This window comes from Cebus imitator, unplaced genomic scaffold, assembly GCF_001604975.1.
Source record: "Cebus imitator isolate Cc_AM_T3 unplaced genomic scaffold, Cebus_imitator-1.0 Scaffold508, whole genome shotgun sequence".
NCBI lineage: Eukaryota > Metazoa > Chordata > Mammalia > Primates > Cebidae > Cebus > Cebus imitator.
Genome location: NW_016107823.1, coordinates 1,312,935 through 1,335,791, shown reverse-complemented (window position 1 = coordinate 1,335,791; position 22,857 = coordinate 1,312,935). Strand labels below are relative to the sequence as shown.

General features: G+C 34.2%; 1 protein-coding gene across 4 annotated transcripts in view; it reads right to left on the bottom strand.

Annotated features, from left to right (window-relative positions):
* PTPRZ1 (protein tyrosine phosphatase receptor type Z1) overlaps nucleotides 1–22,857 on the bottom strand; it is a 190,944-nt gene that overhangs the window by 37,511 nt on the left and 130,576 nt on the right. For 2 of the 4 annotated variants that reach the window (XM_017513886.2, XM_017513887.2), the window contains exons 11-13: nucleotides 19,311–19,357; nucleotides 10,063–13,663; nucleotides 5,109–5,253 (exon numbers count right to left, since the gene is read on the bottom strand). In XM_017513886.2, the coding sequence (XP_017369375.1) occupies nucleotides 5,109–5,253; nucleotides 10,063–13,663; nucleotides 19,311–19,357 (3,793 nt within the window). The remainder of the gene's footprint in view (nucleotides 1–5,108; nucleotides 5,254–10,062; nucleotides 13,664–19,310; nucleotides 19,358–22,857) is intronic. The other 2 variants (XM_017513889.2, XM_017513890.2) reach the window with 1 other exon arrangement.

Below are 22,857 nucleotides of genomic sequence, written 5' to 3'. Positions count from 1 at the left end.
TCTTACCTACCTGAGCCTTGAATGGGATAACTTAAAATCTCAAAACATTTTGGAGACAGAGATGAGACATATAGTAGTGACGGATGGATGAATGAGATATATAGTAGTGAAGGATGGATGGGCAAATGGATCGATGGAGGATGTACCAATAATTATGACTGAATGGGAGGAAAGCAGCATCTCAAAGAAAATAAAATGGTAAAGTAAAACCTATTGGCATTGAGGTTGAACATGTTGCTAATGTTCATTGTAGTCTGGGTAAACACCAGTTCTACTCTTGTCAGCTCTGTAATCAAATCTTTGTTGGTTCTAGGAAATAAGTAGCCCAATAACACTACTTGGCATTAACTTTCTAAAAGGACCTTATAAATCATACCAAAAAGCTTGTTAGTAGGAAACATTACGATAGTATAGGCTAAATTATTGATGAAGGCCATTTGTATATTGGTTAGGTATACTTTGTAGTGCAGTTTTATCTTGCATGTGACATTACACTTAAAAGGCAATCTGTTACCGCCATTCTGGGTTGGTAGCCATCTTCAATGACCCTCAAATTGGAGTTTAAGATCAAGAAAGAATTCATATTGCTTTTCTTCTCCTTCCCCCCAGCCAAAACAATTGTGTTTGTATGAAGTCCTTTTCTATATGCTTATAATTGTGTGCCATTTGGTTGGATATAACTTAGTTTTTTTAAGGCAAATTTTTGAAAGCTTTTTTTTAAGAGTTAGAACCTAAAAAATATCAATTTGAAAATCTTCCCTGCTGAAGTCATTTTTGCATCTTAGAAACTTATGGTTTGGCTCATGTAAATTATACCTTAAAACATCTGGAAAATGATTTTAAGGCATATTATTTAATGTATGACAAGATTCAGTATCTGTAGTCCATCTGTTCTGTATAAGCAGTGAATGTCTTCACGTCTATGTGCTAAGTGTTGATAACTACGTCACCTGCTAATTATCCATCAGGCATGATGAAAAACGTGATGATTGTTTTAAACTTGTAGACATAGGTCCTTTCAATCAATGGTAATCTGATTATTTAATTTACGCCTTTTCATCACAGTATTTATAATGAAAACCTAGACATGTATATTATTTCATTCCCAAGTATCCTTATACAAACCTGAAACAAGCATCAGCGTCTGCATTTATTTACAGAACGCCTTAAAAAAAGGTGTGGCTACAATCTTAAAGATGATCTAGTGAATATACCCAAATGTTAAACAGAGGAAAACAAGCCCTAGGTGGGTAAGTGACATGCCCAAGCCATACAGCAAATGCCAGGCAGGACTAGAAAAGAGATTTGGATTTTCTCACTTTGAATTTGTTTTGTCTTTCGGCTAAAATCTGCTTCCTCTAAAGGTTTATACAAAATATTAGGGGAACATGTTGAGTTAGGTAAATTAGGCAAAATAGATTTATTATAACACTTTGAGATTAATTTCTCATTAAAATAGGTTAGAAATATATTTAAATATTTTCTTCTAAGAATTTTATTGTTCTTACACTGATGTCTATGTTCCCGTATGAGTTCATTTTTGTGTATATTGTCAGAAAAAGGTTCAACTTGACTTTTTGTAGGTGGATATTCAATTGTCCTAGCAGCATCTGTTGGGAGGACTATTCTTTGCCCATTGAAAAGTTTTCGGATCTTTGTTTAAAATCCATTGATCGTAAACACAAGATTTCTGGGTTCTCAATTCGATTCCATTGATCTATATGTCTATTCTAATGTCAGTATCTGACTCTCTTGATTCCTGTGGCTTTTAATTAAGGTTTTGTAACTGGGCAGCATGAGTCCTTTAATTTTGTTAAATTCTTAGACAAAAATCTAGAAGTTAATCATTGTGGTTCTGGGTTAGGAAGCCTTCTTAGATATGATACTAAAAGTGCAAGCAACAAGAGAAAAATAGATGAATTGGGTTTCATCAAAATTAAAAACTTTCGTACTTTAAAAAAGATAACATCATGAAAGTGAGAAGATAACTCATAGAATGGGAGAAATTAATTGCAAATCAGGTATCTGATAAGGGACTTGTATCTAGAATATACAAAAACACACAACTCGGGGTCTCCTCTTTCAGCTTTGGAGCCCCCTTCCCTCTGTCTCTTTACGGGGGAGCTTCTTCCTTCTGCCTTCTCCCATTTTTCTTTTCTATTAAACTCTCTGCTCCTTAAAACAAACAAACAAAAACCACAACTCAATAACAGAAAGACAAATAACACAATTAAAAAATAGGCAGCAAAGGATTTGAATATACATTTATCCAAAAAAGATATACAACTGTCCAACAAGCACATGAAAAAACACTCAACATCATTAGTCATTAGGGAAATAGTAGAACACTTTAAAAACCATTGAACTGTACACTTTAAATAGGTGAGTTTTACAGTATTTTAATATTATCTAAATTAAGCTGTTTAAAAAAGTTCAAATTTATAAACTTGGAAAAATTCATAAGGACTACATTACTATTAGGACTATTATTGGTATGACTTTAGAGTTTTAAACCTCTTCTCAGGCTGTAGTCTTTAAAAAAGTCTAAAATGTTTGTATATTGACTAGTGAAATCATATTGTTTACAAATGTAGCTTCACTGGAATTTGAATGATTCACACAAACCTTGAAGAATGCACTAAAACTATCATCTTGTGACCAGCACATAATACCCCTAGCACACTGTAATCTAAAAATTTATATCTTTAGATCAGGCTGGAGTACAGTGGCATAATCATAGCTCACTGTAAACTTGACTCCTGGGCTCAAGTGATCCTCCAGCCTCAGCCTCCTGGGAGGCTAGGACTATGGCATGCACCACCATGCCCAGCTAATTTTTAGTTTTTATTTTTTGTAGAGATGGAGGTTTTACTATGTTGCCTGGGCTGTTCTCAAACTCATGGCCTCAAGTGACGTCCTTACTTCACCTTTGCAAAGTGCTGGGATTACATGTGTGGGCCACTGTGCCTGGACCAAATACTCATATATATTTTACACTATTATACTCTGAATTGAAGCTACCTAAAGTGTTATTTGTGAAGAGAAAAGAAATATCTTATTGAAGGTAAAAGTAATCTATTTTTGACTGGTAAATTTATATAATACAAATGAAATGACCTATTACCATAGAAGACAGAAAACTCTCCAGATTTTAATTTTCCATAAACTATCTAACTGTATTAAATAAGATACTGACTTCCAAATTTTTAGAAAATATACTTGAAATATTAAGTAACAAAGATTAAGAAACTAACTTCAGTCTTATAATTAGAAACCATTAGACATCTTTATTCAAAATTTATACTAGCACTATTTACTATGAAGCAGAATTGGTCATATTCTCCATCTTATTTTCAGTTTATAACACTGACCCCCATTAATTAAAAAAATGGTTTAGTAGGGAAGGTCAGATTAGATAGAAAGCTATAATCTGAATACACATATCAATGTGGTAAAAAATGTGGTCAAACAAGTTCAGTGGGGAACAGGGAGAAAAGCAGTGTGTATTATTGATGAACACTCATCTATGGATTATGGATTATGTTAAAAGCACTCTGCTAAGCATGAAATCTTCAGTAAAAAATAATTGGCAATTGTTGGAATTACCAAGGTACAGACTGAATAAACCAGTTTTGTTTGTTTCTTGTTATGAACAAAATAGACTCCTGACTCATGTCGTCTAACAAAAGCATGATCGGTTCTCCATAGTGTGCAGTCTACTCTGTTCTAGTAAAGGAAGTCAGATATGAAATACAGTTGATCGTAGAGACATTCTACCCTAGTCAACCAATGTCCACTACATGCTCCAGGGCTCACTATGTCTGAAATATTCAATAGCTTTTACTCAAAAGATAGCTCATTTCTACTTTCCGATCTTTCCACCTGCTGTGTCTCTGCCTGGAGTGCTCTTTTCCTTTCCTTTCTGAATCCTACACAACTTGAGCCCTATATTTTAGATTACACTTACCCTGGGCATTCTGGGCTATCAAGTTTCTTTGTTCTCTGACTACTCTTAGCACTAGATTTCAAGTGCTATGCATACATTCTTGTGTCATATTTTATACATTTTTATGACAAATTCTTTCCCCTCAATAATCATAAATTTCTTCAAATCATTGACTTTTTTTCATTCATTTGTTCATTTTTGATATTTCCTAATAGTTAACACAGTACTAGGTACATGGAAAACAGTCAATAAAAATGGTAAATATTTCAGAATAAACAGTGATAATATATTTTGAGAGAACACACATAAAGAGTGCTGATATAAAGTTATAGAATGATGTTGCTAAATAAAAAACATTCTATATCTTCTGAACAAAATTCTGTTTAAAAATAAAAGTATATAGTATAGTACTATATACATATGATTCTTGGTTTATACATATGATTCCTTATATCATCATAAAGTCTTCGTTTTCTAACAGACGTAGTTATATTGACTTGTGTTCCTAATAAATACACTAATTTGTTGTGTGTTCTGCTTTCTACAAGATAGAAAGCTTATGATGGGTACAAATCCTTGTCCTTTAAATGACCTAATAGATTATTGACAGTGAAGCTATATTTCATCCTCATAGCAAATAACAAGGAATCTTAAATGCCCATGCATCTTGAGATAGTCATTAACTGTATTCACTAATTATATTTTAATTGCTTGATTTCACTTTTATGCACAGGTTATCATTTTTATCAGTATGTACAGTTAATATGCATCTTATACAAACTCTTCTGTCATTTAAAAACAATATTAGTTACTATATAAACAATGTTTTCTTAATTTTTGGAACTACAACTAATGAGAAGCTTAGATTTATGTTAAATGCTATGAAGATGTCTATTAATTAGATTAACATGAAAGTGCCACTGGCAAGATACTGTATTAAATAGTAACAAGTAAAAATTCTTCCATTTCACCTTTAATTAATGTATGAAGAATAATTAACTCTCATTATTGTGCCTTTGGATTAACAAATTTACCTTGAATAAATTAATTGCAGCTCTAAAGTAAAATAAATTTTGGATATGCTTTGAAAACCTTCCAGAAGAAATATGGGCAAAATCTGAACTTTATGAATTAAATTTTTTAAAACAAACACTCAACTTACCTCCAGTAGATGAGAATACCCACAAGAACCACTAGACAGATAAAAGTCAGGGCTGACACGATCACAAGGGGGATAACTGCCTTCTTCTCGGATTCCAACCCCTCAGCTAGACCAATACGAGACTCATGGCTACTATTACTGGCCTCTGTAGTCGGAGAAAATTGAGAGAATTGATATTTAAGCTGAAGGAAAAGTCACAGCACTTCTCAACTGATTAATTGCAACCTTCATTGCTGTTACTTACCTTTAAAATTTTGACTCTTTGATGCAAAGAATGTCTACAATTATAGGCCAACTTAAATAGAGCAAAGTTTAAAAAGTAAGGCAGGCTATTAAACCTGAAGAACTACAAAATCCCAGCAGAGAATGGCACCCAGATAAGGGTGTCTTGGCAACAGGTGAGCATAATACTGCCTTGAAATGTTACTAAATGAGGAAAATAGAAATAGCAAAATTAAAAAAAAAAAACTACTCAGTTTTAAAATAGAACTTTCAGGAAAAAGTGCTACTTACTGAATCACCACATATATTAATTTTCTAAAATAAATTTTAATAATGTTTAACCTTGCATTAGGGAAATAGTTAGAAGCAATTAATAATTTCATGAAGAAAAAATCTTGGGATAACTCTTCTTAGAATAATATTTCAATCAGCAATCTATTTTAATTTTAAATATAGATTGGTTTTAAATGTTATTCTGAATGCTTTTCTTATCCATTGTTTTATTCTACGAAAAATAAAAATGCAATTTCAGGTTAATTGGAGAAATATGTAGATCTAAGAAATTATTCTGAAGTATGCAATTGTAAATAATTAAAACTACCAATTTGGTCCTTGAGTTAATTTTAAAAGATGACACATGATTATTTTTGGGAACAGTGAGGTGCATTATTGTACTAGCACTTTGAAAATCACTATAACTAGAAATAAATTTTTAAGTTGTTATAAAATAGTTTCAGAACTGTGTTTGTGGCCAATAACAATCCTTCCTCTTTGCTTTGAGGTGCATTCAGCAGGAAACAAAGATGATTGAGCATGAGAATAGTTTCTAACATTACATGTTGACATGCTACAAAGAACCCTTAGCTTATCTACCTGCAGACCTTCTGAAAGAACATTTGAGTTTCCCATCAAAATCTACATGTCTTCTTATGCATTTGGCACTTTCAATGCTTTCATACCAAGTGCCTCACTATTAGAAATAGGAGACAGAGAAACTTCATTTAACTTTAAATATTTAAGAAGTTAAGACTAATATAAATGCACATATATAGCATTAAAATATATCTAAATGGAGAGAACCTAAGATTTAAAATAATAGCTTTCTTCTGTTGATCAAGGATGATAGCAGAAAGGGCCAGGAATTTAATCCACTTGTGAAGAAAATATATTGGGCCGGGCGTGGTGGCTCACACCTGTAATCTCAGCACTTTAGGAGGGCGAGATGGGCAGATCACTTGAGGTCAGGGGTCCAAGACCAGTATGGCCAACATGGTGAAACCCCTGTCTCCACTGAAAAAAAAATACAAAAATTAGTCAGGCATGATGGTGCGTGCCTGTAGTCCCAGCTACTTGGGAGGCTGAGGCAGGAGAATGGCTTAAACCTGTGAGGTGGAGTTTGCAGTGAGCCGAGATCATGCCACTGCACTCCAGCCTGGGCAACAGAGTGAGACTCTGTCTCATAAATAAATAAATAAATAAATAAATAAAATGTATGACAGGAATGTAAATTGCACACACATTTCCCAAGATGTTTGTTTTTATAATTATAAATGCAATTACTAGAAAAAATGAAATTCAAAAGTGTGATTAAAAATCATAAAACTGTATGGAAATTGAAAATGTGCTAAGCCAACTGAGCCCTAAGTTGTAGTTAATATTCTTGTGAGAAAAGACCCTTCATTTTTCAAAATGTTAATTCTCAGCTCATTATTTTGTGGAGACTCATCTAGAATCATCTAGTCACCTAAATAACTTAATGGTGAATGCAGTGAACATTTCCTTATAAAATTTAGAAAAACATCTTATTTTGTATGTGGTTATCTTCACAGTTTTTTTCTATTGTAACTATTGTTACCTATATGGAAAGTAAGAGTGTGAGTCATAAATGAAAACATTCACTTAGCAAAGTCCCTGGTACCTCGTATAGTACAAATGGTTGCTAATATAATTATCTGTATCAGTTTTTCTTGAAGTGTGATCTCCAGAATAGCAACATCAACACCACTATAACTTAGAAATGCAAATTTTGGGCTTCACTCAAACCACACCAAATCTTCTGAACCAGAAACTCTGTGTGTAAGGCTCAGCAATTTGTGTTTTGACAAGTCCTCCAGTTGATTTTGATCTATGTTCAAGTTTGAGAACCAGTGATGTAGATTAATGTATGCTCAAAGTAAGCTTATATAATTATGCAAGTATTTAACGGCCACAAATTTTCATAGCAACATGTATATGTGTATATATATATATAATTACATATTTATATATGTATAGCATACATATATATGTCCAATCATATATGTGTTATATATGTAAGATATGTAATGTATTATATATGTAAATATACCATATACACATTTATATACAGGCATTATATACACACATGCACACACATATAGTCTTGTGTATAAACTTTTCTCAAAAGTTCTCTGTAATGCTTGATCTTAAATCCTTTAATTAAGGAGTCAGAATGATCAATCTATGGCATGAAACCTAGCTCTTTTACACAAGATGGAATATCACATGAAAGTACAGACAATCGGTTGTTTTGTGTACTTTAATGAGGAACTAGTTGTACTGATTTTATTTTTATTTACTTGAGACTAAAATATGTTTTAATATGGCTCAGTAGTATATATGAGTTACCTAAATTAAAATATTTGATTAATAGGTAATTATGAAATAATGAACTAAGTTTAAAATTTTGAAATATGTTTTGAGAATAAGATAGTATAATTTTGGCATTATGATTTAAGCTTACATCTATATAATTGGCCCCCAACATGAAAGCATAGTCTCTAAGAGATAGACATCAACAACACATTTCCAGGCTCAGTTTTTTATTTACTCATGTAACCTGGATCAAATAACCTACTATCTTTGGGTCTCAGTGTACTCATTTATAAATTGTGAACATTAATATTTTCAGTATGTGTGTTATTTTGAAGAACGTATCCTGTAAATTATTCTGCATTCTAGAAATATACCATAAAATTTTAAGTTTCAGTACTAGTTTGAATGCATTTGATAAAGGGATATACTCAATTATTGGATAAGACAGACTACATATGATTTTACAGATACAGTTTTAAAAATAGGCCAGAATTTAATTTTGTTTGATCTTATTTATTTCACTAATTGTGTTACTTGTTAATGTTGGATGCTATATTCATATTGTTTTATCCTAATTAGTGGGAGAACATATTTTTGATAATTAAATAAAACTAATTAGTACACTAAAGAGAAACTTGCTAAGCTTTAGTCAATAATTTTAGGTTTAGCATCTAATTATGTATATCTTTCTACAATAGTAACATATAACAAGAACATATCAATGTCACTACCTGATAAGACAGGTAGATGGATTCCTGATATTTTCTTTTGACATAAATCTAATAAAAATTAAAAAGCAACTACTATAATTGAGAACAGATAACAGTTCCTATATATGACAGCACTAATGACTATAGTGACCTATGGATTAATTATTCATTCTCACATATCAGCATTTAAGTGTTTAAAATGCAATGTTAAATAGGTATCAAGTCAGAACACAGAATAACTTCTCTATCAAAATGTACAAATTTTTAATTGCTGCTGCACTGAAGAAAAAATATACAACTAATTCAAAAGATGAAATAGCAAAGAGAAAAAATATCCTAATGAGACTGATGTCTATGTTCTGGACAAATATCCACTTTTATACAATCTGCATTTTGTTACATTGCCTATCATTTAACGTAACATTAAGATTTAAATATTTTCATTATGAAATTTCAGAATACTTTCACATGTAATAAAAGCAAATTACAAAATTCTTATGACCAATTCAGTGAAAGTATCAATTTTCTATACTTAATAGAATTGAACTCCCCTCTTCTTTCCATTGGCATTTAAAGCAGACATCTGTATTATATACACTGCACGTAATCTGCTCTAAGAAACATCTGGCCAGTAAGCCAATTTGCATAAAATACATTCACAAATGCAATTCATTTCTGCAGAAAAATGTTCGGTATTTTACATCTTGTCATACAATACCTATACATACTGTATATATTAACGCCCATTATTTAACTTCAAAAAGGTGTGTAACAGCAGGCATGAAGTAAAATATATTTTGATGTTTTACACTGCCCTCTTTAGGCAACATTAAGGTAAAGAAAGAAAAATAAATTTTTGTTTAACTTCATTAACTCTCAAAACTTAGCAACAGAACTTTTTTTTTTTTTTTTTTAAATAAAGCTCCCCAAACTGATATGAACGTGCAAATTACTAATTCCTTCCCATGGGGGTGTGTCACAGAGAAGTGCTTATGTCACATTCCTCTCAGATTTAATACTTCATTTTATAATTGAGTTAGCTTACAACTTGTTTTAGGACAAAAGAATGAAAATTAAAATAATCTAAAATAGCATACTCTGATCTTATTTTAAAAGCAGTTCACTAAAAATGTATTATGAAATGTCAATCTAAGTATGAAATATTGACAGTAAATAATTGTTTTGTCTATTTTAGAGATAAATTAAAAGCCAAAATATGTTAAATAATCATTTGAAATAATAAATAAAATCATACTTTAAAAACTGGAAGCTGATTTGTTGAATGTTTTGATTTTTAAAACCATAATGTACCATTTTACCAAATTTCTACTGTTCCATAATTTTTTCTGTTTTACTTTTAGAGAAAGCAAACCTCCACACCTCATTCTATCTTTTGATCCGTAACTAACCTGCCTCTGAAACGTGGAACACTTCTGAGTTCTCGCTAGTAACAGATGGTGTTGGGGACTGTGGGAATCCAGGAGTTATTTCTGAGTCACCTGCTGCCAGGACCCCATCAGTATCTTTTTCATTAATGTCTGGAAAACTGAAATCTGTGGAAGTCTCATTCTCATTAAGGCTATCTGAGGTACCTTGCCCTGATCCACTTTCTTCATCACTTGTCAGAACTGCCCATGCTTTAGATTCAGGGCTAAGAGGAAGCAGAGCACTACCAGTCTGAATGTCATTTTCCTCCTTTCCATCATCGTGCTTTTGGGGTAGCCCATTTGCTGATGGTGATTTACCAGGACTTCTGTCCATACCAGTCTGACTCTCTGAGGATACACTTGTGACTCTATTATCTTCTTCAGAATTCTCAGATCGTGAATATGAAATTGGATTATTCTGATCCATAACACTGTTTTCATGGATGTCTGAATCATTCATTACCTTTTCCTGTGATTCTCTATAGGATGAGCATGACATACACTTATGTATGGATAAGCCATCACTATCTCTGTCATCATCATCATCATCATCACCATCATCATCATCATCATCAGTATCACCATCTTCACCACCACCCACTAAATCGGCATCAGATCTGGCACTATGAGTCAGCTCAGAAGTTGCCTTAGAAGGAAACAGCAACTTGGTTGTAGTTACAGAACCATCTCTGTTGGGAGAAACAGCTGTAATGGCAACATGCCCATTTCCTATAGGAACAGAATGATCAGTAGATACAAACGTATCAGAAGCAACTGTTGGAATACCAGCAAATACCTTATCAGCAACAGAACTTTTGGTGAAGGTTACAATTTCATCAGAATGTATAAACTTATTTATTAGTGTATTTAATGGTTCATCAATTGATAAAACAGGTGTAGCAAATGCATGCCTTCCTTCTGGGGGATACGCCTGGTTAATCTCCAAATTGGCCGTTTGGAACAACTCATCATTACTGTACAAAGAAGGTACCACTTGCTGGGAACTTTCACTTTTAAACAAAACTGGTTCATATTTCTCACTTGTATAAGACATGGTTAAGCCTTGAAGTGAAGCAGAGCGCATATGAGAAGTAGGCGATACATCAAAAACTGGTACAGATGTAGAGTGCAGCATGTTTTCACTTGAAGCAGAATTTGATACTGTGAGATGCAATATTGTTGAACTAATTTTATCAACCTTGGGGGTTTCAACCAATATTGGATCACTAGGCACAGCTGGAAGAAGAGTTTTAAGCAAGGTGTCAACATCAGAAGCCTGAAAGGAAGGTTGTAGCAATACTTCAGTACTAAAAGAAGCTGAAGTCTCATAAAATAAGAGCTGAGTTGAAGGAGATAACATTTCACTAGAAGCAGGGTCAGAGGATGCTGGCTCTGAGTTTGCACTAAGCACAGGCGTAAGCGAAGTGTCACCAGATGCTTGAGAGACAGTATGTGTAGGCTGAACTGAAAAGTTATTTTCTGGAACTTGACTAATCTCATGATCAAAAACCTTAGTGGTGGTATGAGCAAGGGACCCTGGAAACATGCCCTTGGTGCTAGAAATGGAAACAGAGGTTTCTTGTAAAGATGCATTCAACTTATTTACGTGATCATACATGTTGGGCATGACTGTGCTTTCAGAAGCGTAACCCATCTCACTGAAAGAAGGAATTTGCAGTTCAGTCTCATTTCCATACATTATTTCACTTTTAGAAAGCGCCTTATTATCATCATCAAACACAGATGTTGTATATGTAAATTTGGCTACAGAAACAGGTGAAGATGTGTTAAGGGCTGTCAGCCCATCTGTGTCAGGTAAAAGAAATTCGCTATCAGAAGAGGCTCCAGACCATTCCCCATCACCAGAGAGGGCATGAGTAGGCTGCAGTAATGACGCAGTTGGGGTTATTAATGAAGACTTAGGTATTGGTGTATGGCTAGGGCCGCTAAATAAGGAACCCTGATAAGTTACACCCACAGAATCATGCACAGGTATTGCAGAACTGTAAGAAACAGTGAAGATGTGTTGGGAGCCCTCGTTTTTAGATAAGGCATAAGAAGGTTCAGGCCCTGAAGAATGTGCATGCATCACGGCATCACTGCTGGGTGGTTCAACTTGAGAAAACAAAAGCGTTTTATAAAGAACACCAGATTCACTACCAAATTCCAGCGTCTCTGAAGCAGCATGAGTAGCGGTCAGATGTGTCACTACATCAGAATACTGAGCAAGGCTGGGCTCTAATAGCAAATCACCCCCAGCCACCGGCAGAGAAGCATGCAAGGGCACCTTATCACTCTCGGTAGCTGAAGTAACTTGTGGAAGGATTTGAGAAACTGTATGCAGGTGGCGAGACAATTCACTACTCAAGGAAGCAGAGGAAAATGGAAGCAAAGGTGCACCATCATAGGAAGACAGGATGGATTCAAATGACACATCGACACTGGGAAATACAGGCGTAGCATGCAAGGCCGAATCACTACTTGAAGCAGCAGGGGTAGTGTTGAGGATCTGATTGTCAAGCAACAAAGGGGTGACTAGAGGGAAGACTTCACTACTGTAGGAAGATTGAAGAGGTGTCTCACCATTGTACACCGGTTGGGTGGTCTGCGAGTGTACCGCGTTGACTGTGGACACCAAATCCTGTTGTCTGGAGGATGGGGTAAAAGCATGAGGTGTTACCTCAGTTGGGAAGTAGGCAAAGGTAGAATAATGTGGCATTTCCAGATCTGTAACTGAGGGACCCTGTGACACCACTGGGCCTGCAGAAAGGGACTTGGTTGTTTTCTCAGATTCATCAACACGTATCTCAGTGTAATTAGTCTGGAGAAAGCTCTCTCTGCCTGATCCAACATCGGGCTGGGCTGTCACGTCTGTAGAGCTAGGGAACCACACATTTCCATCCACAGAAGGATCCTTTAATAATTCTTCTGAACCTGATGAAGTTGAATCTTCAGAAGCATTTCTAGTCGATTCTGGTATAAGGACACCATATGTGATTGTCTCTGGGTTTTCGGAAGAAAATATATACCCTTGGGATATGTTCTCAGAGATGAATGGCATAGCAGACGTTACAGGACTGGAGCCTGAAGATTCTTCGGCTCCGGGATCAAACTTGAAACTGGTCAATAAACTCTCCTCCTCAATGATATCGGTAGATACCTCTTGATATTCTGTTATAGAAACTGTATTTAAGGATTCTGCAGTCCCCGACAAGTTCATATGTGGATATCTAAGAACAGTTTCAGAGCCATCATTTAAAGAGGCTGAAGTACCTTCCACAGTGTGAGGTGACAGTTCAGTCACAGTCTGAGAAGTCAAGGAAATATCTTTTTCTGTGGCTAATTTAGTGGCTGGTTGGGAAGTGGAATTTAAAGATGTGTTGGGAACATCACCCTTTCCAGAGAATCCACTTCCTCTTGTGGGGGATCGGTTAGTATTGGCTTCATTGTATTTCGTCCCCATGCGATTATAGTGTGTTGTGGTAGAAAGATGGGGTTCTTTTTTCCTTATTTGGTTTGTGGCACTATCTCTACCAGGATTCACATTAGCATCTTCTTCAATTTTTTTTCCCTCTTCCTCCACCTTTGAAAAACAAACAAGATTTAATGAGTCATAAGGAAACAGGAGAAAAACAAAATCTTCATACTGCCAGTCATCACTTGTGGTATCTTGGGAACTTTTTATCCTCATAAAACACCATCCTGTAAAATGCATGCCTCTAACCTACAACTGTTATCATCCACTCTCCAGGAGAGTAATTAAATGTAATGAAAACACCTAATTTATGGCTGCCTTTATTTTAATGCTATGGAAAGAAGTGGTTAAATGAATAGATACCACATCTTTAAAAGGAAGACATATTGAAGTTATTTATGGAGAGTGTTATTTAACATGGTATTTATTTTATTGTTTTTATATTTCTTTGTTCATCAAGCATCAAGCTAAATAGCCATTAGCATGTTGTGGTAAGAAATGGTGATGGAACTAATTCAAAGACCAAAGTAGTTGAACATTCAGAATATTTAATTGTATATATTTAGAACAAATCGTAATTTTAAGGTCAGAATAAGGGGAAGATTTAGAACTAAAATAGGTGTTTGGTTTTGTTTTCCTTTTGGTTTTTAATATTTTCCACTTAAGACTTTGGCAAATTTTCAAAGGCAACTTGTCAAATATGATGTTACTCCTAGTTGTTTAATTTTGTGTTTCCATTAGAATCACCATTCAGGAGGCTGAAGCTTCCATGCAATGACACAGGAAGAGACTTCCAGTCTTCTGGTTAAAAGTCAACCAAGACCTATGCTTTCTCTTTCCCTTTCTCTCTCTCTCTCCCTACACACACACACACACACACACACACACATGCATGTTTGTGTGTGTGTGTGTAACTGGGCATATTATATCTAATTATATGCTTAGAAAACTCAATTGCCAAAGGTATCAAGATTTTTTTTTTTTTTAGTTCATGTGGGACATGATTTTGTCAGAGTCTCTGTACCCAATAACTTGTTAGAATTGTCATTTATTTGATCATCTATTAGATATTTTAAGGCATGTTCCCTAAAAGAAGAAAAAAGTGACTGAGTACAGCCAGTGAGAACTTGACCATTATCATAGAATCTGAATCTTAAACTGAGTGTCCTCATGAGTATGTGTCATACACATAGAAATCTGCACTGTATGAAACACACGATTCCAAGCTTAATGGTGGCCTCATTACTTACAGCTTAATTATTTGGCTGGTTGTATTTTCTGAATCATATGTGACAACTCTAGGAAGTTAGTGCACTTGACCTGAATTATATTGGGTGCTAAAAATGGCTACGCTCTCAGATTCCCTTGACAAATTTCCTTATGAGTAGTCAGCATTTTTCATGAAGTTGTACATTCTGTATGATACCCTTTTCACGAGGACCACTTGAGAGATTTTGTCAAATAATTTCCTAAATAAAATATTCCCGTAATCTACAAACCAAAAATCTTCATGTGAAAGGAAATAAAAATAATTTGCATTGACTTGCTTTTGGGAAAAATTGCTTGATGCCAGTTATCTCTTCTTTCCTTAGAAGTTCTCATAAATATTTGTTTTATAATTTGATCCAGAGTTTTGCTGGGAATCAATGTTCAGCTTGGCAGTGCAGAGTTTCTAAATTCTTCCTTGCCTTTGCAAATGGAAATATTTGCCTAGTTTTCTCATATCACTCCACACTCTTTCCCTCTACCAAAATTCCGTTCAAACCTTCATTTTCCTATCCCTTCTTCCCATTCTCAGGAGATGGCCTTCCTGTTTACAGGGAAAATAGAAGCTACCAGACAAAAATACACCTCTTCCTAACATTAAAAACAAGGCCCCTGCCCCTCCTGTCCTGTTAAAACTGAAGAGTTTTTCTTCCTTTCTAAAGCTAATTCCCACTTCTGTGTTGTTGATCTATTCCCTATCATGAACCTGGAAATCAAACATAATTGAGTAGCTTAATCTATTTTGTGTTTCCAATTTGTTTTCTCAAATTATCAAACAGATCATTCTCATCAGCTTAAATCAACTCCAATCTCTCTTATGTAAAGGGAACATGATAGAAAACCTCTAATTCACCTTCTAGTTATCGTTCTACTTCTCGCCTCTCCTTCATGGCTAAAGCTCTCCGAAGATATGTCATCTATTTTCTCTATATAATCTAATGTCTACTGACCGCCACAATAATATTACATTTATTTCTCTTTGTTTACATTTCCACATAAACATACTTTATCATATTCTGCTATAAGCAATGTAGATTTCCATAAAATTTCTATTATAACAGAATGCTATGCACTTCTTCTTGTTACACACTTGGAACAAAAACTATGCACATATCAGTTACATATGCTTTCTATAAACTTTACGGGGTTCAGAACCCATCAGTCCCTGGTGAAGGTGATTGACTGGCCCTTCATTAATCCTATAATCCTAGTCTCTTACATCTTGTTAATCTCTATAAGGTCATACTGCCTGTGTCAACATTTTAAGAGGAATATATCATTCATGCTGTGTGATCACTTTATTCATGTCTAACTACAAATATTTCAACAATACTCTTTCCTACAATTTATTTATGGAGTTATTGTGACTCACTCTTCCACTGTAATTTCAATCTGTGTTATATGTCATCCTTCACAACTTCATTTTAAAAATTTAGTGTAAAGCCATGATCATGCTACAGATACTTTGTCTTGCAAATTCATACATTTCTGTTTGGAGAGGGCCTAAGAAATATCCTTCAAACTATTTATGTCTATATTCAGGGATTAAAAATCATTAGGAATACATTTCATGCCTGTCATTCATTCCTGCATGAAGCCAAAGAAGTGAATAGTGGATTGCTTAAGTGGTATTTTCATCCCATCTCATAATCATGCTCCAGGAATACATATTATGACATGAGTCTCTTTTGATTTGACAATATGTTATTAACACAATAGTTAATTTCAATAGCATGAACTACTACTAATTTGCCACACTAAGCTTACCAATCACTGCTCCTGTATCCTTTATTTTAAATCCCTGTCTATGTGGCGGTAGCTGGCTCCCTCTCCCTTGGCAGTGCCAAGGATTCTTCAATCTCAAAGATTTTGAGCTGCTGTTTCTTTGGGCACTACCACCATGGGTAAAGCCCCACAAACCAAATAAGCCTAATGTTATAAGAATTCTTTCTCTTCCTCATTTTTTTCTAGATCACAGTCTTCTACCAACAAGTAATGACATTAATTTTTAATTCTACTCTGCCTTCTCAGGTGACTCCTTCCGCAGTGTGTTGTGTATCCTCATTTTGCTTTCCCACAGCCTCTCTCCACCTGTCTCCATTCTGTTCTAAGTGAGTGGCTGGAAAATGTGGTCATTCCCTGGGCAGTTCCTTACCCAACTGGTCACCACAGGATGGCTCTGTCCCATTACAGAATTCACAGCATTTGCTGTGCCACTCTCTCTGTACCTTCTCCTTGCCTTCTTCTTGTCTTTCATGTTTAGATGTAACAATGCGTCCCTGATATCATTCACCCCAAATGTACAATCCCACCCCTTGTTTGTTTGCATTAAGAATTCCCACATCTGTGAATCATCCTTTTATATATATATATTAAATTAACTTCCATGACTCCATTTGAGTGTGGCATCTGTTTCCTGTTGGACGTGGACTGACGCACTAAACTGTTTTGTCTGTTTGTTTTTCTCCTCCTATTCAGAAACTTTTCTTTGGGTACACCAAGCCAGCCTGCTCACACATCTTCACATTCTTCTCTAACAGGAAGATCTGCTAGTGTCTGTCATATATGTAAATGGTGAGACCAGAGGCACCATGACAGGCATAGCTTTAGGGACCTCTATTGTAGAGCATATGACAAAAATAAAGATATACTTCCATTACGTAAATGGAATAAGCCAAGAACAGAAAGATAAAAACTGCATGTTCTCACTCCTATGTGGAAGCTAAAAAAGTTGATCTCATAGAAGTAGAGTGTAGAATAGTGGTTACTAGAGGCTGGGAAATGTAATGGGAAGAGGGTGACCAGCAGAGGTTGGTTAAAGGATACAAAATTACAGCTAGATAGGAAGAATAAGTTATAGTACTCAATAGCACTGCAGGATGACTATAGTTAGCATTAATATGTACTTTCAGATAGGTAGAAAAAAGGATATCAAATGTTTCCAACACAGAAAAATGGTAAATGTTTGAGATAATGGATACGCAAACTACCCTGATTTGATCACTGTATACCTCTAAATATGTAAAGCTATTATATGTCCATTAAAAATGGAAATTAATTAAAAATGTATATCAGGTAACATGTATAGCCTATTTACATGGTTAATATTATAAATACAATATTATAGTTTTATGTAGAGATTTACTAGTAATATTGAAAGATTTTAAATAACTTTTTTAGGTTTATAGTAATAAGTTGTAGGGTTAATGGCAACAGAGAAGAAAAATAACTAAACGTGGATCTTGTAACTAAAGTAAATAAGCAGGGATCATGAATCATGATAATGGGGATTACTATGAAAAATAATTGATCATTCCTTAGTCTTTTCTAAAGAATCCGTGATGTGTAATGCCTAGTATATAAAATGGAACTTAGACAAAACATCTTTTACCACATGGTACCAATTATTGAAACAAGGGCTTACATCGGTATGTCAGACCAATTATTTGAATTAACAACTCAGCATAAATATAATTTCTTTTTTGACCTAATTCTGTCGATCATTTGTAGATATATATATCCATATGCATGTGAACATGTATGTACACACACAAATAAAGATACCCTTAGCTGAAATATGTAAATTCCTGTTGAAAGGTGGATTGGTCATTTTGGTAAAATAGTCCCTTGTAAGAATGACTAGCCATAAGATATATAAAATATCAAGATAGTTTATAACTATGAAGGACCTACTGGTTATTTACTGCTGGATAACAGCACTAGTTATCACACTTTATCAGCTCCTACACAATCTATACACATGCACACATTCATATTATCATCAACAATAGCACATAAACTGAATACACAATTTCAATTATGATAAACAGCACATTAGGGCATAGGATGAAATATAAAATATATTAATCACTTTCTCTCTATTTAAAAAAACTAAAATAGTGTTAAAATTTATAATATCAAATACCTATAAATTTTATCAATAAATAGTATAGACTACTCACAGTATAAGTGTCTGTTGTCAGCACAATGTTCTTCAAGTAAATGAATATTTATCAAATTAAATAATAACGAGTTTACATGGGTAAAATATATATATATATACAATTTATATTTGGGGCCATATTTATCGTGAATCTATAAATCATTGGTTATTTATATACAAACTGTAGCAATATTAATAAGTGGTTAAATATAATTTTAGTTATTCAGAAAATTTGTACACTAAAAAAATTTCAATTTATAGGTGTAGGGCATAACTATATTTATTTTTAAAGGTCATTGTTTTTTATCATCACCATTTATATTTCTGGTTTTTTAGTACTATACCAAACAATACATCTTTCAATTTCTTCAAAGAGAATCACATATATCAATTATGTGACTATATGTAAAGCTTAGCAACTAACCCCACAAACAATAAATCATGCAACACAACTTTTATTCGTGTGACAATACCTAACACCTAAGCAACAATTCAAAATAGATCATTTAATAATAAAACATGTGAATATTAAAATGGCTATGATACCTTGATTATTTCTTCAGTTCCAATTAATTCAGGAAAAATATCAAGTTCTACAAAATTAAAAACAAAATTATTATTTGTTCAACTAGTTCAGCCTTTGCGGATTTACCTATGGGTGGAAAAAGGAGAAATTAAAAAGAACCAAAAAACTAATGTCAGCTTTGAAAATTTAGACTTTCTCACAATTAAAATTCCAAATTTTCGTTTTCAACATTACTGAAAACTACAACACAACACTACATGAGCTTATACGTAACTACACAAATCTTGATCTCTATCTCCCATTCCACTCCCTTCCCCATTCTCACCACCAAATCTGATTGAAGCTAAGAACAGAGAGGTCAGTGATAAAACTGAGTGTAAAAAAATGCAAATAATTTTTCATCGGTGCAGAGTTACTTTCATCCTTAGCAGGGCTGATAAAAGCATAGTTGGGAAACTGCCAGGAATTTTCTGGAGAATTGATTTTCTTATTCAGCTACTTCTTCCTTAAGTTTCTATTTTGACTGAGAGACAAATAACTACCCTACTCCTCAAATTTGGGCTCATACTTATTTCTATACAGGGTGCTGCACCAGGTAAAATGAAGAGTGTTTTCCAGCCTTGCTGTCAGCAAGAAGAACTCAACAGAGTGAATCTTATACCTTCTCCCCAGGGAAAACTCAGCTAATGCTGTCTACTTTAAGAATCTGATGACCAGGATTATTCCGGTCTGTTTGTCCCAACAAATCAGAATCTACATATGACTATCTCAGTGCTAAAACAGGACCTGTCAGGGAACGTCAGGAAATAGTAAGCTGGTTCTCTCCTAAGAAGGAATCTAGCCACACTGCCAAATGACTGAGGGGCCAGAGGAGAATTTTTCTTTAGTCTTGGTCTGAGCTGCCCTGGTCATTAGGAAGATGGTAGGCAAAGTAACAGTGAGGTTTGAACATTATTATGACGATGTTCTTCAAACTCCCATGCTTTTATGGAATCTCAGACTATCTTCAAAATTTATGCTCTGCACCATCCTAATGCTGCATATGTTCTATGTTTTATGCCCTTTCTTGTCCTCAAAAGAAATGTATATTCTATAGAAATTTCAAGGTATACCTGAAATTAAAAAAAGGTATACCTCTATTTTCCAATACAAACTTTCTTGAGGTTTTTTTCTATTTTTAATCAAGACTCTTGGGTATTGATATATTGAAAACCATAAAATGAGAATGCATGTAAAATCTGTTAAGCACGCCTACCTCCCAAGAAGATTCAGATTAAGTTAATATTCTTGACAACGTAGCTGTTTCAAAATTACTTACCCTGGACATCTTCCTGTGATTAAAAAAGGAAAGTACTCACTAGAAACAATCAATCTTACTTTTAATTCTCACTTTTTTTCTTATAAAAACTATCCAAGAAGAACTTTGGAAATTTTATTTTGATCATTAGTGTTCTCTTTCTTTCTTCCTATGAAATCCTTTCCTCACCGTCTGTTCTTTGTGCTCTTTATTCTTTATGTTTCCAAACTAAAGTGATTTCAATCATCTCAAACACTTGTGTCTTTGTAACCACCACATAAATTAATACACGTGAATTTTAAAATGAGATGCAAACTAAACTGTGACAAATGACCTTCAATATGATTTTCTAAAAGCTATGACTAAAGATGTTCATGCATGTAAAAAATCTTCAAATTAAGCACATTAGACAATACCTTGTTTTACTGAAAGTAATTTGAAGAGAAGCCACTCTTTTTCTTAGACTTTTGAAATATTTAATGCTCATAAGGGGTAATCATAATCAAATACTTGTTAGTGGTACACATATTGTAGGTTTTTCCTTTGCTAAGAGGCCATGAAAAAAATATCAGCGATATTCCATTTGTTTCAACATGCTTAAGAAGTGTTTAATTTTTTTAATAATGGTTTAACTCCACCTAACTTCATACTTTTAATGGGCAAATATAATTTTCTCATTTAATTATAATAAGGGTTGAGGTAGGGTATGTATAACTATCGCATCATGGATTTATTTCCTTTTTGCTTCAATATTTTCAGTGTGCACTGCATTTTATTTATTTTTATCATTTTACCAGAGCATAAATTAACTATAGGGATTATGGTTTCTATTCTAGTAAATTACAATACAGAGTCTTAATCCAATCACATCCCCTAAAGAATATTAATTACTCATACTATGATTGGGCTGCTGTTTACTGTAGTAAAAGTAAGACTTTTTTTTTGGCCTCCTTATCTCTGGGGCAACATGTGTGGGCCTAGGCAGGTCTCTGAGATTCCCTCCATTCTTGGCACTGTCATGGGTGACCACCCCAAGTGCTGGCACATTCATACTGATGCATGTAAACCCACCTTGGAGGAACTTTATTCTGGTTTCAAACTGGTCTCAGATCATTTGAATTGACTGAAATTCCCAGGAATACTTCAAGATCTCTATTTCTTAGAATCCAGCAGTCTTGCTGAGACTCTTCAGGATGATTTTGAAATAAAATAATTTTGAACTATTGCTTCTATCTTCCTAAAGATTTTGAAGCCATAATTCTAGATCTGTGAGTTCAACATTTTGGACTCAAACTGAGCTCTGCTGATGGGCACAGAGTCTCATCTTAGGTATCCTTAGGCCTGCTGCTTTCCCACAAGTAATAACCGATATTTTAGTAACCACTGGTTGGAGTCAGGCACTACTAATATATTAAATAGTTCAAAAATTATATTGGTTTATAGAATCTTCTCCCTTCATCAAAATAGATTCCATAAAGGCTAGAAAAAAGTCTGATAGTGAAGAACTATCAGAATTTTTTGTTTTGAGTGAACACTTAAAATTCATACTTTAAAAATGACTGAACAAAAACTTTTGACTCATTTTGGTTTTGTTTTGGAACACATGCAACGTTAGATTTTTAAAAAACACGTTAAGAACACATTAATTTTCTATGACACAAAAAAGCAACACAGATGTAGGTGAGCAAGCAAGGCTTATTTAATTGTATGAAGATAAGCCAAGTTTCACAATGCATGAAATAAAAGCAATGTAGACTGCAACTACTTCAAACTATGATTTTGCATATAATAACATAATAACACTAATAGGAAGGATGGTACAGGTAGAGTAAGGACAGATGCATGAGTGACTTAACAAGACAATTGTTATACAACAGCAAGCACACAGTAACAGGAAACTGTTGATTTAATTCATCATGCTTTTAAATTTAACACATAGAATTATCAAGGCCCTGAAACATGTACTTAAATAATGCCTTTATAACTGTATAGTAATTAGCTCTATATTATATAAGAGAAATAAGTATAATTATCTTAGTGACAATAAAATACATTTATGAAATTATCCATTCATATAATTATCTAAGAAGTCTTTAAAAAGAATATACGGCCGGGCGCGGTGGCTCAAGCCTGTAATCCCAGCACTTTGCGAGGCCGAGGTGGGTGGATCACAAGGTCAAGAGATCAAGACCATCCTGGTCAACATGGTGAAACCCCGTCTCTACTAAAACTACAAAAAATTAGCTGGGCATGGTGGCGCGTGCCTGTAG